Source organism: Miniopterus natalensis, chromosome 10, assembly GCF_054644295.1.
Source record: "Miniopterus natalensis isolate mMinNat1 chromosome 10, mMinNat1.hap1, whole genome shotgun sequence".
Lineage (NCBI taxonomy): Eukaryota > Metazoa > Chordata > Mammalia > Chiroptera > Miniopteridae > Miniopterus > Miniopterus natalensis.
This window is the reverse complement of record NC_142090.1, coordinates 41,078,046-41,091,943: the sequence shown is the minus strand read 5'-3', so window position 1 is coordinate 41,091,943 and position 13,898 is coordinate 41,078,046. Positions and strand designations below refer to the sequence as shown.

At 39.3% G+C, this 13,898-nt stretch overlaps 1 protein-coding gene across 1 annotated transcript in view; it reads left to right on the top strand.

Moving 5' to 3' along the window:
* The first annotated feature begins 9,140 nt into the window (after nt 1-9,140).
* Nucleotides 9,141-13,898, top strand: part of NME8 (NME/NM23 family member 8) — a 65,555-nt gene continuing 60,797 nt past the window's right edge. The window contains exons 1-4 of the mRNA XM_016199137.2: nt 9,141-9,400; nt 9,479-9,536; nt 9,724-9,830; nt 13,071-13,142. Coding sequence (XP_016054623.2) covers nt 9,368-9,400; nt 9,479-9,536; nt 9,724-9,830; nt 13,071-13,142 — 270 coding nt within the window. The 5' untranslated portion in view covers nt 9,141-9,367. The remainder of the gene's footprint in view (nt 9,401-9,478; nt 9,537-9,723; nt 9,831-13,070; nt 13,143-13,898) is intronic.

Below are 13,898 nucleotides of genomic sequence, written 5' to 3'. Positions count from 1 at the left end.
CCCACATTGTCCAGTTTGTTGGCATACAGTTGCTCATAATATTTTCTTAAAGTCCTTTGTATTTCTGTTGGGTCGGTTGTTATATCATCTCTTTCATTTCTGATTTTATTTATTTGGGTCTTCTCTCTTTGTTTCTTAGTGAGTCTGGCTAAAGGTGCATCAATCTTATTTACCTTTTCAAAGAACCAACTCTTGGTTTCTTTGATTTTTGGTATTGTTCTTTTAGTCTCTCTGCCATTAATCTCTGCTCTGATTTTTATTATTTCCTTCCTTCTACTGCCTTGGGGCTTTTCTTGTTGTTCTCATTCTAGTTCTTTTAGTTGTGTTAGATGGTTCATTAGATCTTTTTCTTGTTCTTTGAGATAGGCCTGTAATACTATGAATTTTCCTCTCAGGACTGCTTTTGCCATGTCCCCTAGATTTTGGGTTGTTGTCTGTTCATTTTCTTTTTTTGTCCATGAAGTGTTTGATTTCTTCCTTGATATCATTGGTAACCCACTCATTGTTTAATAACATGCTATTTAGCTTCCATGTGTTTGAATATTTTTGAGTTTTTTTATAGTGGTTGATTTCTAGTTTCATGGCATTGTGATCCAAGAAGATGCTTGATATGACTTCAGTTTTCTTATATTTGTAGAGACTTGCCTTGTGCCCTAACATGTGGTCTATTTTTGAGAATGTGCCATATACACTTGAGAAGAATGTGTATTCTGCTTCTTTGGGGTGAAATGTTGTGTAAATGTGAATTAAATCCATTAGGTCTAGTGAGTCATTTAAGGTCTTTGTTTCCCTGGTGGAAACTACAGAGGAAAACAGTAAACTTGGTTATAATGATAAAGTCCCAGTCATTAAGCTGGGATATCAAGAAAGTCTTGATAGTAGAAGCAAGGATAAAACAAAACAAAGCAAATAACCAAAACAAAACTAAAAACAAGCTAAGCAAGACAGTTCTTTTATAAAAAAGAGAAAAAAATTTAGTTAAAAAATGTTTAAAAAGATTTTTTTTAATTATTATAAAATTTAAAAAAGAAGAAAAACAAATTTTCTCCCCTTTCTCTTCTTCCTAAGGAAAAAAGAGAAAAAACAAACAAACACACAAACAAAAAACAACAAAAAAACAAAAACAAAAACACACACAACCAAACCAAAACAAAATAAAAAAACAGAAGAAAAAAAGATAGTCAATCAGGTGAGTTTCTTCCGGGCAACTTATGTTGCCTGAGGGTCATTGTTTTGTGTGCTGATTTAGTTCTCCTGGGAGGTACTTGTGTATCACCCAATGTGAGGAACCATCTAGGTTTGGCTCTGGAGTCCTCAGGTAGATGGTTGATCTGATGCTCTCCGTGGACCACCCCCTCTTGTCAACTATTTTTCAACCTTGTAGTTGCCTGGTGTTACTCCAGAGTCTTCTGTAGAGTCTTTAGGGTGCAGGGTGGCTAGTGTAGCTCAGGGTATCACTCCCCTTAGAGGTTTCACTTTCAGGCACTCACTCTGTGGAAGTCAGTCTCTGCTCCACCACCATTTCCTCAGTCCCTACATTGTCCTCTGATTCTAGTTCCCCATGCTCTGTCCTGCTGCAGCTTCAGATTGATTTCAGCCTGTTGCTTTTTCTTATGGGTCATTTCAGCAGCCTGGGCTCAATGGGTTCAATTAAAAACACATTCTGGTGAGCCCTTTGCCTGCCCAGCCCCCAGCAGGTGTTTTCAGCTTTTCCTCCAGTTCCCAAACATTAGTCCCTGAGAGTCTTATTCTTATAATGTCCTCCTGTGAGCTGCTCTCCCTTCCTCCTCAGGACTGTGCCCTGCGGGTGTGACTGGGGCTTCAGTGAGCTGGACCCGCCCCTTTCTTGTTGGGGGCAGTGCTCCTGGCTGCTGGAGAGGCCGGCAGGCTCTGCCCCTCCCTGCTCTGCTCTGGTTGGCTGGTTGCACCAGGCCCGCCCCTCAGACTGTCTACAGTGCAGATGCCAATCCCAGCCTCCACTGGTATGTCTGTGCAGTGCATGCTGAGAAGGTGGGAGCCAGTTCCGTGATCAAACTCACAAATGCACAAAGCAACACACAGGCAGAAAGTCCGCCCTGCAAGGTCCTGCCACCCGTGCACCAAGGCCCCCAGCGGGAGGGGATGCAAAGTCAGCTCCAAGCAGCTCCCTGCACCGCTGGTCTCAGCAAAGCTGGAGCGGCTTCATGCGCCACCACAGCGCCCCTCAGGGCTGGTCACAGATCCCAGACTCTCCAAACCAGGAGCTCAGGGCAGGAGGGCTCCTCCCCTCTCCCACACCGCACAGATTCAGTGCTTTCTGGGGTTCAACATGATGCCCCACAGGGAGGCAGAGGGTCCCCGTGTGCGGCTGCTCAGCACAGTCCTCTGGTCCCTTACCACTCCGGTGCCACACACTTTGAGGCAGCCCTTCCTATGGCCGGCACTCTGAGCACTAGATGCTGGTCGCAGCTGCCACTAGAAGCTTTGTTTTCTAGGAAGGCGCTGATCCCTCCGGACTCACCGCTCCTGTGGTTCCCTCTGCCCTGTGTGTGGGGCGCTCCTTACCCTCTCGTCCTCTCCGGGTGTGGGATCCCCACTTTTGGAGGCTGGTCCGCACTCCCAAGGGGAGGGAGCTTTGCAGCCTCCAAGCCTCCGGGCTCAGAGCCCAGCACAGGCTTCAGGGGGGACTCCCCCTTCCGACACCCCCTTCTCTTACCGGACTCCATGATGTTTCTTCAGTGTTCCCCACTCGCACTCCGTCCACTCAGGTATGTTTCTCTGGTTTTTCCAAGCTGGTTACATAGGATTTTAGGAGGAAATTGAGTCCGTGGCTGGGAGCAGGTCCACTTTGCTGCTTCCCCTCCACTATAGTTTAAATCATTGAATCCTCACAGAAGAGATTAAGTAGTTCCATTATTATCTCCAGTAAAGACACTGGAGTACAGAGAGGTAAAATAACTTGTCCAAGGTCACAAAGGCCACCACTACACACAGAATTGTCTCATGGAGATTTCACAGAACATGTGTGAATGTGTTGGAGCAGGGGGAAAGATAGATAAAAAAGGCTATAATGTAATAATCTTTGTTATTCACTAAATACTGATCACACGCACAAGGTTGATCTTAAACATGCTATTACTTAAGCCTAATGCTATTGTTCAGATGGACTTTTGCCCTACTCTTGTTCCCTGGGGATTCATCAATGCTGTGTATCATAATAATCCTAATTTAATTGTCAGTAGTGATAATGAGTCTCCTCCTTCCACATTATTCTACGAACCTGAACCATGAGCTTCCCTCCATGTCTGATCCTCCGTTCACATCCCTCATTCATGTGAAAGGCATCATTCACTCACCTACACCTGAAACTTAGGAGTTTTCTGTGGTTTCTTCTTCCTCACCCCTACAAAATGTCACTCCCCAAGTCCTATTGATACCAACCCCCAAATATCTCAAAAGTTGTCTCCTTCGCTCTTTACCTATGGTGTTTGCCTTCACTTAGCTCCTTAGGCTAGCTCTCCTAAGTTGCTGCGACAGGCCTCTAACTGTCTCAATATCCCTTATTTCACATCCCCAACCATATTTTCTTCAATTGCCACACTGATGTCACTGTGTTTTTTCTAAAACTGAGTCCTTTATGTGTCACCCATCTGTTGTAAATCTTCCCACTTTGAACTTTGAGATGCTTCACACTGTTGTCATATAAAGCCCAATCTATTAGCACACTTATGGGAACTTCTGTGCTCCAGGCCCACCTGGCATTGCCAAACTCATTGTGACCCCCACACAGATCCTTTATTTCAGGAGAGCATCACATTTGCAGTTTACTCTATATGTCAGGCTCTTTCATCACTCTATAACTTTGCGCATACAGTTTTCTCCAACTTGGAATCACCTTTCTCTCTTGTCCTCCTTTTATCCTCAACTGCCTTTCTCTATGCTCCATGCTCAGTTCTACCTTAGCTTTTGCTCTTGCCTCTGATCCTTTATGGAGAGCAGGAGGAGCAATTACTTACTACTATTTGTCTTTTAAAAAGGCTCATGTGTCAGAATTTCATGATGGCCCTTCCCTATCTCCAGACTGAATGCTTTAATCTTTTTTCATTTTTTCTTGCATTTTATATACATTTTTAAATAGTTGTGATTATGGATAAACTGGATTAAAACATCATTTATGGATGTAGATTTTTAAATGGTAATATTTTTGGATTACATGGAACCTCTAAGATACTTGTAATAGAAATAATTTGCATAAAGATGTTAGTAAAGTCACTGAAAGCATAATATATATATATATTAAAATATGTTTTTGTTAATTTTGGAGAGAGAGGAAGGGAGAGGGAGAGAAATAGAAACACTAGTGATGAGTCATTGAGCTGTCTCCTGCAAGCCCCCTACTGGGGATCAAGCCTGCAACCCAGTCATGTACCCTGACTCGGAATCGAACCATGACCTCCTGGTTCACAGACTGATACTCAACCACTGAGCCATGCTGGCTGGGAAGCATAATATGTTTAAATAAAAAAAATGGAGGAAAATAGGATAGAGAAATACATTGTAATTTTTCCTCCAGTCATGCTGGAAGACACCTCTACTCTTATCTGAGGCTGTTCCCTCCACCTGTGCCCTCCCATCTCCTCTAGGGCTACTATTTCTTCAACATCTGATCTCTTGATTTGTAACAATCAGCATTTTTATAGTCAAACATCTTCCACCTTATTGAAAAAAGTAAGACCAGCTCTCCACCACCCAAATTCCCTTGGTAGCTGTCCCTTCTCTTTCTACATTTCTTTACCCTATAGTTTCCAGATTCTCTTTGCTTTCACTTCTTGATTTAAGATTCTTTCCTCAAGTGACTTTCTCTAGACCACTCCACTGAAAATACTCTCATGACCTCAACACTGATATTTCGTTGTTCAGGCCACATGAGCAGCATTTATTTGACCATTTCTTGTTTATTTGACCACTTCATAGCACTGGCAATATTGATTACTGCTCCTTTGACTTTTATGATATCACCCTCTCTTGGTTTCTCTCTTAGCTAGTTGGCTTATTCCTTCTCATTTTCCTTCATGAGCTTCTCTTTATCTGTTCTGAAATGTTGATGTTTCTCCTGTACTCTCTTGGGTGCTTGTTAGGGTTTGGCCAGTGATGTGGATTATGAAAGAATTCACAACTAAAAGAAGAGATGCAGAGAGGAAGTTTATTTTACTTTCCACAAGGGGAAAGGGCCAAGTATGGCTAGTCAATACAGGGCAAGAAACAAACAGCAGCTTCCTTTTTTAAGCTGTGGCTGTTGCTAAGGGACAAGGAAGGGAGGGAGTTTAGGGGTTGAATTTGAGCAAAAGCCAAGGGCTGTCTTGAAAAGTTACAGTTTGTTTGCTTTCCAGGAGACAGTTGGTCAGATGTCCTAGGGAGGTGTCTTATCAGTATTTTCCCCAAGCCTGTAAAACAAGCTCAGAGCAAAAGTTAAGAAGAGTGCAAAAGAGGCTTATTTGAAGGGGAGAGGGAGAGGGACCTTTCTATTAACTAGAGACTCCTTGGTGTGAATTATCCCTGGGTTGTGAAAACAGCAGGGAGGAGGGGGATGCAAGATTGTAGCATTGAGAGTAGCTTATCTTGCAGTCTGAACAACAGATAAACCAACAATGTTGGAGTTTATTTACCAGGTGCTTCTCATAAATTGTGGAAGGCCACAGCAAAGAAAAAGAGAAGCCTTTTTCCTGTCCTTACAGTGTTCACTTTCTCAAATGACACACTTCCCTTGGTCATCTCCTCTTATTGCTGTGTCCTTAGTATGCCGATTGTATGCAAATCTTTATTTCCTATTTAGATATTTTCTGGATACCTCCAGCTTATATCCAGTAGTCTCCAACGAGTTATGCACACCTGCCCTGAGGTGTGCAAAATAATCTGTGAGGTTACAGGGAAAAAAGTATTTCTTTTTTGGGGGGAGAGGGCAGATATTTCTAATTATGTTTCTTATCTGAAAAATTAGAAAGGTACTATGCTTTTTTAATGCTTATGCATTCATCAGCAGTAGTGTCCTCAATTACTTATTCTTTCTCTCATTTCAGGGTCACACAGGACATGCTGTGTCTCTAGGTCTCCAACCACCACATACATGCAAAGGTACCAAGAAACTCTAGGGCTGTTGGTTGTTTCTTATAGGAAGGTAGTCACACATAGGCACATCCCAGCTGTGTGTGGACCTTTACCTTTCACCCTCCAGCTCCAGCAAAATCAGGTGGTACAAATTATAAATCTAATTATTATTTTTAAACAATGCTGACTATAGGCTCATATGTCTATTCAAAAACAACTCATGGACCAATGGCTACAGATTATCATTTATATTACTTAATATATTCCATAGTGTCAGCCAAGAGTCACTGTGGTGCTCCAAGTAGCTTGGGAAATAAATATGTCATCAATCCAGTTCAGCTGAGATTAACCGATTCTATTCATATGCCATTTTACATCCAAGCTGTTAATTTCATGGAGGGAAAAACAAAAAACCCACACAAAACGAAACCTCAAAACACTATGATCTTAGCACATAATCTTGGCAATGTTTCTTGTGGAATGGAGAGTAACTATGAGAATGCTTTGTTCCACACAGACTTTTACTGGTTATTTCTGGGAAAGTTCATTTTTATTTTGGAAAAAAAAGTTTTAAATTTGTGGACATGTACTTATCAGCATTTTGCCATCTAACAGATATTTTTTGGGGAAAAAATCATCATTATCCATCCCTCCAAGATTAGAATGATATTTTAAAATAGTGACAAAGTTACTACTTTTAAAAACAATTCATGGTAAGAAGACAAAACTATATGAAAATTTATATTTAGAAATATTTCCATAATCAACATGATTTTAATGGTGAAAAAGCCTACATAATAGTTTATTCCTATTATGATTAGAGAAAATATGCTGAAAGATTCCAATTTTTGAAATGTTTTGATTTTTAAAATTACATACCTTATGGTTCATTGTAGAAAATATTCCAAGTGCACTTGAGAGATGCTGTAATCTGCAGTTGTCAGTACATATCAGTTAGGTCAACATGATTGATAGGGTTGTTCAGATCTTCAATAATCTAAATGATTTGTGTATACTTATCCTATCAGTTATCAGCAAAGGGACATTGGAATCTCTAATTATGATTGTGGATGTGTCTATTCTTTCATTTAATTCAAGCAATCTTTTTGCTCCATGTATTTGAAGCTCTTTGTTAAGTATAAACATTTAAAAATATTTGTTCTCCTGATGAAACTTTTTATCATCAGGAAATGTCTATCTGGGAAAATATTCTTGTATTGAGGTCACTTTGTCTGATATTGATATAATCATGTCAACTTTCTGTGCTTAATGTTTACAATATATCTTTTCCACCATTGACTTTCAACTCGCCTGTATCTTTATATGATAAAGCTTATATTTTTATTAAATGCTGCACATGATGGGGCCTACTAGAACAATTAAACAGCAGTGTTTAAAATAATACAGTGAAATGCAGTCAGAGTCTTTACAAGGCTGACATTATTATCAATAACGCCCAGTTTTTGACGAAAACTTACCAGATTTGCAAAGAAACAGAAATGCATAGCCTTTGCTCAGGAAGGAAAAGGGCAATTAATATAAATTAACCCTGAGTGGTCCCGAATGTTATATTTAGCAAAGATTTCAAGGTAGCTGTATAAAAGATATGTTCAAAGAAAGGAAAGAACATTTTAAAATTAATGAAAATATGACATCAATGAATGTATCAGATAGGAAATCTCGACAGAAAAATGCAAACAATTAAAAAAGGGCATTCTAAAGTTAGAAGATAAAATAACTGAAATAAATTAGATGGACTCAACACATGAGAAATGGCAAACAAAAAAAACACAAAAAACAATTCAGTAAATCTGGAAAAAGATCAGTTCCTCTTCTCTGGGTCTTCATATATATTGAGAGGTCCAGTGAATACAGAAATGAAACAGGTGGTAATAAATCTATGACCCAAGAAAATAAATACTTTAGATAGTGCTGTGCTGGGGGGTGAGGGGTGGGGGCGGGAAGAAAATGGCAAGTCAATGTAGGAAAGAACACTTTTAACAAGTCACAAATCTTGAAAGACAATGTCAAATATATATATGCAAGGAGCAAAACAAACTATTAGACCCCTTCTAGAGTAACATCTCTTCTAGGTTACTTGGCATTTATAATGTACATTCTGCTCTAATAAAATATAAATACATTTTCTTATAACATTTTCAGATTTACCCTTGAAGTCAATTCTAGGAAGACCCAAATAAAAATCTATCAAGTTTATGTTTCAAAGCCTCAACACTTAAGCTTTTTGCAATGCATAAAAGTGATGTTTAGAAACCTAATGCCACCTATTGCTTTGCATGGGGGGACTGAGACAGGGAGGAGGTAGCTGAGGGAGGCGGGGAAGACAGGCCTCTGTCGTCCCTTCAGGGTAGGGGCACAGGAGCGGGACAGTTTTCCTGGCCAAACGCACATAACCGTGGCCAGGCCTGAGCACGCGCGCGGGAAGGCTGGGGGTGGGGGTGCCAGGGCTCGTGGGCGGCGCAAAGGCTGGTAGTGGACGTTGCGGCCCTACCGCTTCCCGGGCTCTCCCGATGGGCGCCCTCCGAAAGCACAGCAGCAGCGGGCCCGCGCCGTCCGCGCCAGGTACTGGGACTTGGTGGAGCTCATTCCACAAAGGCCACAATTTAGACCCCGGGGTTTGTTCCTTTTTGTTCTTTAAATGTCCCAGTATAGCTTAAAGGAGACTGTTTGCATAAGGCTTGTTGGAGAGTGCAGCACGATTTGCTAGGATGTAGTCTGTTCGAGGTCACTCCTTTGTTTCGCACGAGTGTCTGACCACACTCACGAGGTCCCTAACGCCACTGAATAGGGTATTTGGGCCTCACTGATTTAATCCCTGTAGAAAGTCTATGTTGTGTCCCATACAACTCGTGGCCTTGTTCTAAAAATTAAATCTCCTTGGAGAGGGACTCAAGAAAGATCCTCCAGCATGTTCACAGATAACATGTGGGAATGAAAATAGAGAACACTCCATAATACTTCAGGAAAACAAACAACTGTTTTTAAGAAACTAACTCCTATCATTCTTACCTTGCTTCAGGATTCTTGGGAGAGTAAGAAGTTTGGTTGGTGTAAGTAAGCATTTAGCAGAGCCCAGTACCAAGAGTCCTTCAGGGACATTGGAGCCTCTCTCTGTAGAGAAGGGGGAAAGTACATAAGCCAGTACTGAGGGAAAATTTGTACGGTACATTAAGATGCTGCTTGAATGTATAAACAGGACATTATTTAAATTTCTCTGACATGTTTTCTATTTTCCCCCCATTTTTCATGTGACAGTGGATAAATGGCAGGCAAAAAGCGAGAAATCCAGTTACAGGTGGGCATTATGTATGAACAATTCCTTACTCGGTTCATTGGCACTTGAAGACCTTTTACAGCACCTTCCTTTTTGCAGGCAGTCATCAATAATCAAAGCCTATGGGATGAGATGCTGCAGAACAAAGGCCTAACAGGTACTGGGGCTTCCTCGTGTGCAGTCACCTGGAGTTTGGCCCAGGGCATCTCATGGCACCCAGGGGATCCCTACTTCCAGCATAAAGTCCTGCTATGTCTTTGCCCTTGCCCCTGCCCCAGCACAGGGGTAAGCTGCTGCTTCAGAATCTTTGACTCTGTTCTTTCATAAATATCATCATCTCCTAGTGATCGATGTTTACCAAGCCTGGTGTGGACCTTGCAAAGCAATGCAAACTTTATTCAGAAAATTGAAAAATGAGCTGAACGAAGATGAAATTCTGCATTTTGTTGTAGTAAGGATTTAATTTCCATTAAACTATTGTTTTCTTGTTACTGCAAGTGTTAATCTCTTTAAGTATTGTCTTAATTTAAACCACCTGGCAACTTGTCAAAATGGGCAGTGTTTACTTGGTAGTTTTATCATATGTTTAGTTCTACCTGATCTGAGAACAAACATGATTTTTATACCATTCCTATAACCATGAGGTTATTGACCATGGTTATGAACTTTAGAAAAGTATAAAAATGGATATTTGTCTATTGATCTGTTTCTTTTCACATGAACTTATGCAGTGTGTCTTTTAGACTAAGGGCTACTAGTACAGTTTACTGGGTAGCTTTGGGAAGGACGCTGGACATTTACCAGGTAGCAATTTTCCAATGGTAGTGATTTCCCTCATTTATTTGCCACCCAAAGGTGACAAGGGATTAAAATATTACAGCCAAACTCATTAGAGCTTATCGTATTATTTAATCTGTCCACATTAAGTTATTAGCTACTTAGAGTGTTGTTATCTAATATGGTGTCTTTTGAGCACTGAAATGTGGCTAGCGTGACTGAGGAACTGAATTTTTATTTTTAATTAACTTATTTAAGTTTGAAAACTATACTCAATTCAGTTATTGTAAAACTTTTAAAGTTGTTTGGAAAAACTTGGGTGTGTGATTCTATTTTTTTAACTGTAAATTTTATGAAATCAAATTAGAAACCAATTATTTATGATTTAAAATTTAGCCCATAAGTTGAGGTGTACCCTAAATTTAAAATACACAATAGATTTTGAAGACTTAGTATGAAGAAAAGAATTTGAAATATCTCAATAATGTTTACATTGATCACATGTTAAAATGATAATTTTTTGGATATATTATTGTATAAGAAAGTTGTATCATTAAATATATTCTAACATTAGTTTTACCTGTTTCTTTTTACTTTTTAAGTGGCTACTAGAAAATTTAAAAGTATAAGTGTGGCTCACATTCTGTTTCTATTGGATAGACACATGTCCAAACCTGCCAGACCTAAGATGCAGAAGCAGACAACTAATTACATAGCTTTACCCCTTATTCCTAAAATGCATAATCCCTGATGCAAACATGAAACCTTAACACATTGCATGTTTTCAGGCCTTCCATGACCCCTCCCAACCCACACCTTGGGATGAGATTGATTACTGATCTTAACTTGTGTTTGTCCATCCACTTTTGCAAACACATTGTTTATAGGATTTTCTTTTCTTAGTTCAATGTTATAAATAAACAGTCTAAAGCTTAGAAACTCACCTCATTTTTTTATCTTCAAGATAGTAGGCTGCAAAGAACCAACAAAGAAAAAGAAAAAAAGAGTAAAAAAAATTGAGATAGAGTAGGTGGCTATACACAATTGTTAAATATTTTATCTAGAACTTGACATTGCTTTCTTAAATAAGAGCCCTGTAGTATTTTGTTTTTTAAGGATAATATTCTTTTTTAAAAAATTTGATTTTAGAGAGAGAAAGGGGGGAGAGAGAGAAATATCGATTGATTTCCTCCCGCACGCACCCTAACCAGGGATGGAACCAGCAACCTGGATATGTGCCCTGACTGGGAATCGAACCCATGACCCTTCAGTGCACAGGATGATGCTCCAACCCACTGAGCCACACTGGCCAAGGTGGGCCTGTAGTGTTTTAAAAGGCAGCATTCCATAACAACCTGCTTTACTGTGAAGGGTCAGAACCACCTGAACGAGGTTGGAATGTGATTCTATATTTGATCCTTGGCAAGGAGGAAAACCTAATTTCAGAGGACAGAGAATGATGGAGCCTAAAGGGGATTGCCACATGCAATAGACAATGGGTTGGTATATATAAGTTAAAAAACAGTATCAGAAAAATCTAACAGCTGGCAAATGGATCACAGACAATCAAGCATCATCAGAAAATTCTTATGAATCCTGGCAGTTGTGTTTGTGGTAGGAGTGCAAGTTCATGGGCTAGAGACAATCAGGAAATTCCAGCGTTAAAAAGGAAATTGGGGGTCAATGGGGAGAGGCTGACAACAAGGCAGCCCCCGCTGCTCACCCAGGCTAGCTGGAAGGAAACTTGAGCAGAGGACAGCAAGAGAAGTCCTTAGGCAATGAGATAGTGTAACTTGATGCTGTGTTTCCAGGTGGTCCAGAGTCATTACATCCCTCCTTGTTTGTTGAGTAGTTGAGTATGAGTAGGACCAAACCTGGGATGTGTGTGGGGTGGGGATTTTGATGGAGGCAGCTGAGTGGATGTGGAAGGAAAATTAGACCATATATGTTGTTAGGCTCCTATCTCAGCACAGCTCAGAGCTGTGTGAGGATACAGGGCTGGGGTTTATGACCGTCCTCCCAGGGGTACTCCCCAGCCTACTCCACGACGCATCAGTTCCGTGACTGTCTATCCTACTGGGAAGTGCTAGTAGTCTTTCCAAAATATGTCCTATTTACAATAATAGCTTAACGAAAAAAATCAGTGCGTTGTCCTTAAGTAGTTTCTCTTCTGTTATGTTTGAGAGCACTTAACAGTTGTATATTCATATAGATTGATGCTATTTTTAATATCTGTCCTCCTCCTAAAGGGTAAAAAAATGAATTCATAGCTTCCAAACCCCCATTGTAAGCAATGGAAGGGCGCCCTCTGCCGGATATTTTGCTTTCTGCAGTTAGCCAAGGAAAGGGAACCTTTCTGAACTTGTAAATTTAAATCCAAAATTACGACCTATGAAATTGATTGCCTATTGAAATCACCCTAAGCTGAATGGTCAGTATAATTTTTTTTCTGTTATGTTCCCTTTTAAAAGACTTGAAGACTTGTACTAGCATTGTACCTATACATATAAAAATTCAGTAAATATTATTTATTGTAGTTCTTTTATAATATTAAATGCTTTACTTGTTAGTGCTTTATTATGATATAAACATTGTAATGATGATACCTAATTACTTTTAATATCATCTTTATCATTATAGATTGCTTTCTTTCAGCCTCTTTCAGTCTTTTTTTTTGGACAGGGGTACATACAGCTGAACAGCAGGAAGTCAGGTTGAGGTCAAATGATGCAGGGCCTGACTTTCTGGTGTTTGCAACTTGATCCTTAAAACAACTATAACATACTAAGAGAATGTTGAGTAAATATAAAAATAAAAATTATATATGTATTTGTGTTTTTTATACATAGTGTATCTAATGACTTGGATATAGTTTCTTATATTATCATGTGAAGTATTAATATATTTTTTCCAGGCTGAAGCTGACAGCATTGTGACTTTGCAGCCATTTAGAGATAATTGTGAACCTATTTTTCTTTTTAGTGTTGTAAGTATATTTATTGCCTCAAATGTATTATCAGATTCCAATTTACAGTTAAAGAGCAAGTAGCATTGTAAAATTACCACAGAACTATTTTGATGATACTAATAGATTTTTTTAACTTCATCTTTGCTTATCTAGTAATATATTTTATAACCTGACTTCTAGGAGCTAATACTGGATTGAGAGATTAGACTACCACACACTGAGCTGATCAGAGAAAAGAAAAACAAGATGTATTTACCTTTTTCAAGGAAATAATCAGACACTTGTATGATGAATTATTATTTACAGTAGTGAAAAACTGAAAATTTCTTAGTTACCCAGTAGGAGAGAATTTGCTATAAATATTCATGTATACCAATCCAAGGAAATATCTATATGATCACTACTTTGTAATATATATTACTTTTATCTCTATACTTACTAATGAAGAAAGAAAAGGAATTCACCAAAATGTCAAGTTTTCTATGTATGGGGGAAAGATGCGTAATTTCAGTTTTCTTCTTTATACTTTTCTATATTTTCCAAATATTCTGTGATGAAAATACAACTTTAATAATCAGAAAACTATAATAAGTGTTCTTTTCTAAAAGGAGAGTATACAATTAAGTGCTAACTTGTGTGACAATTGTGTAGCTTCTAGAGAGCTAGAGAACTGGGGTAGTAAGGAAAGGCTTCTCGCAGAGGGCATGGATTTCCTCTGCTGCTGGATATTCAATTGTCATTTTTTATATTAAAAATAATGATTTAAAAACACTT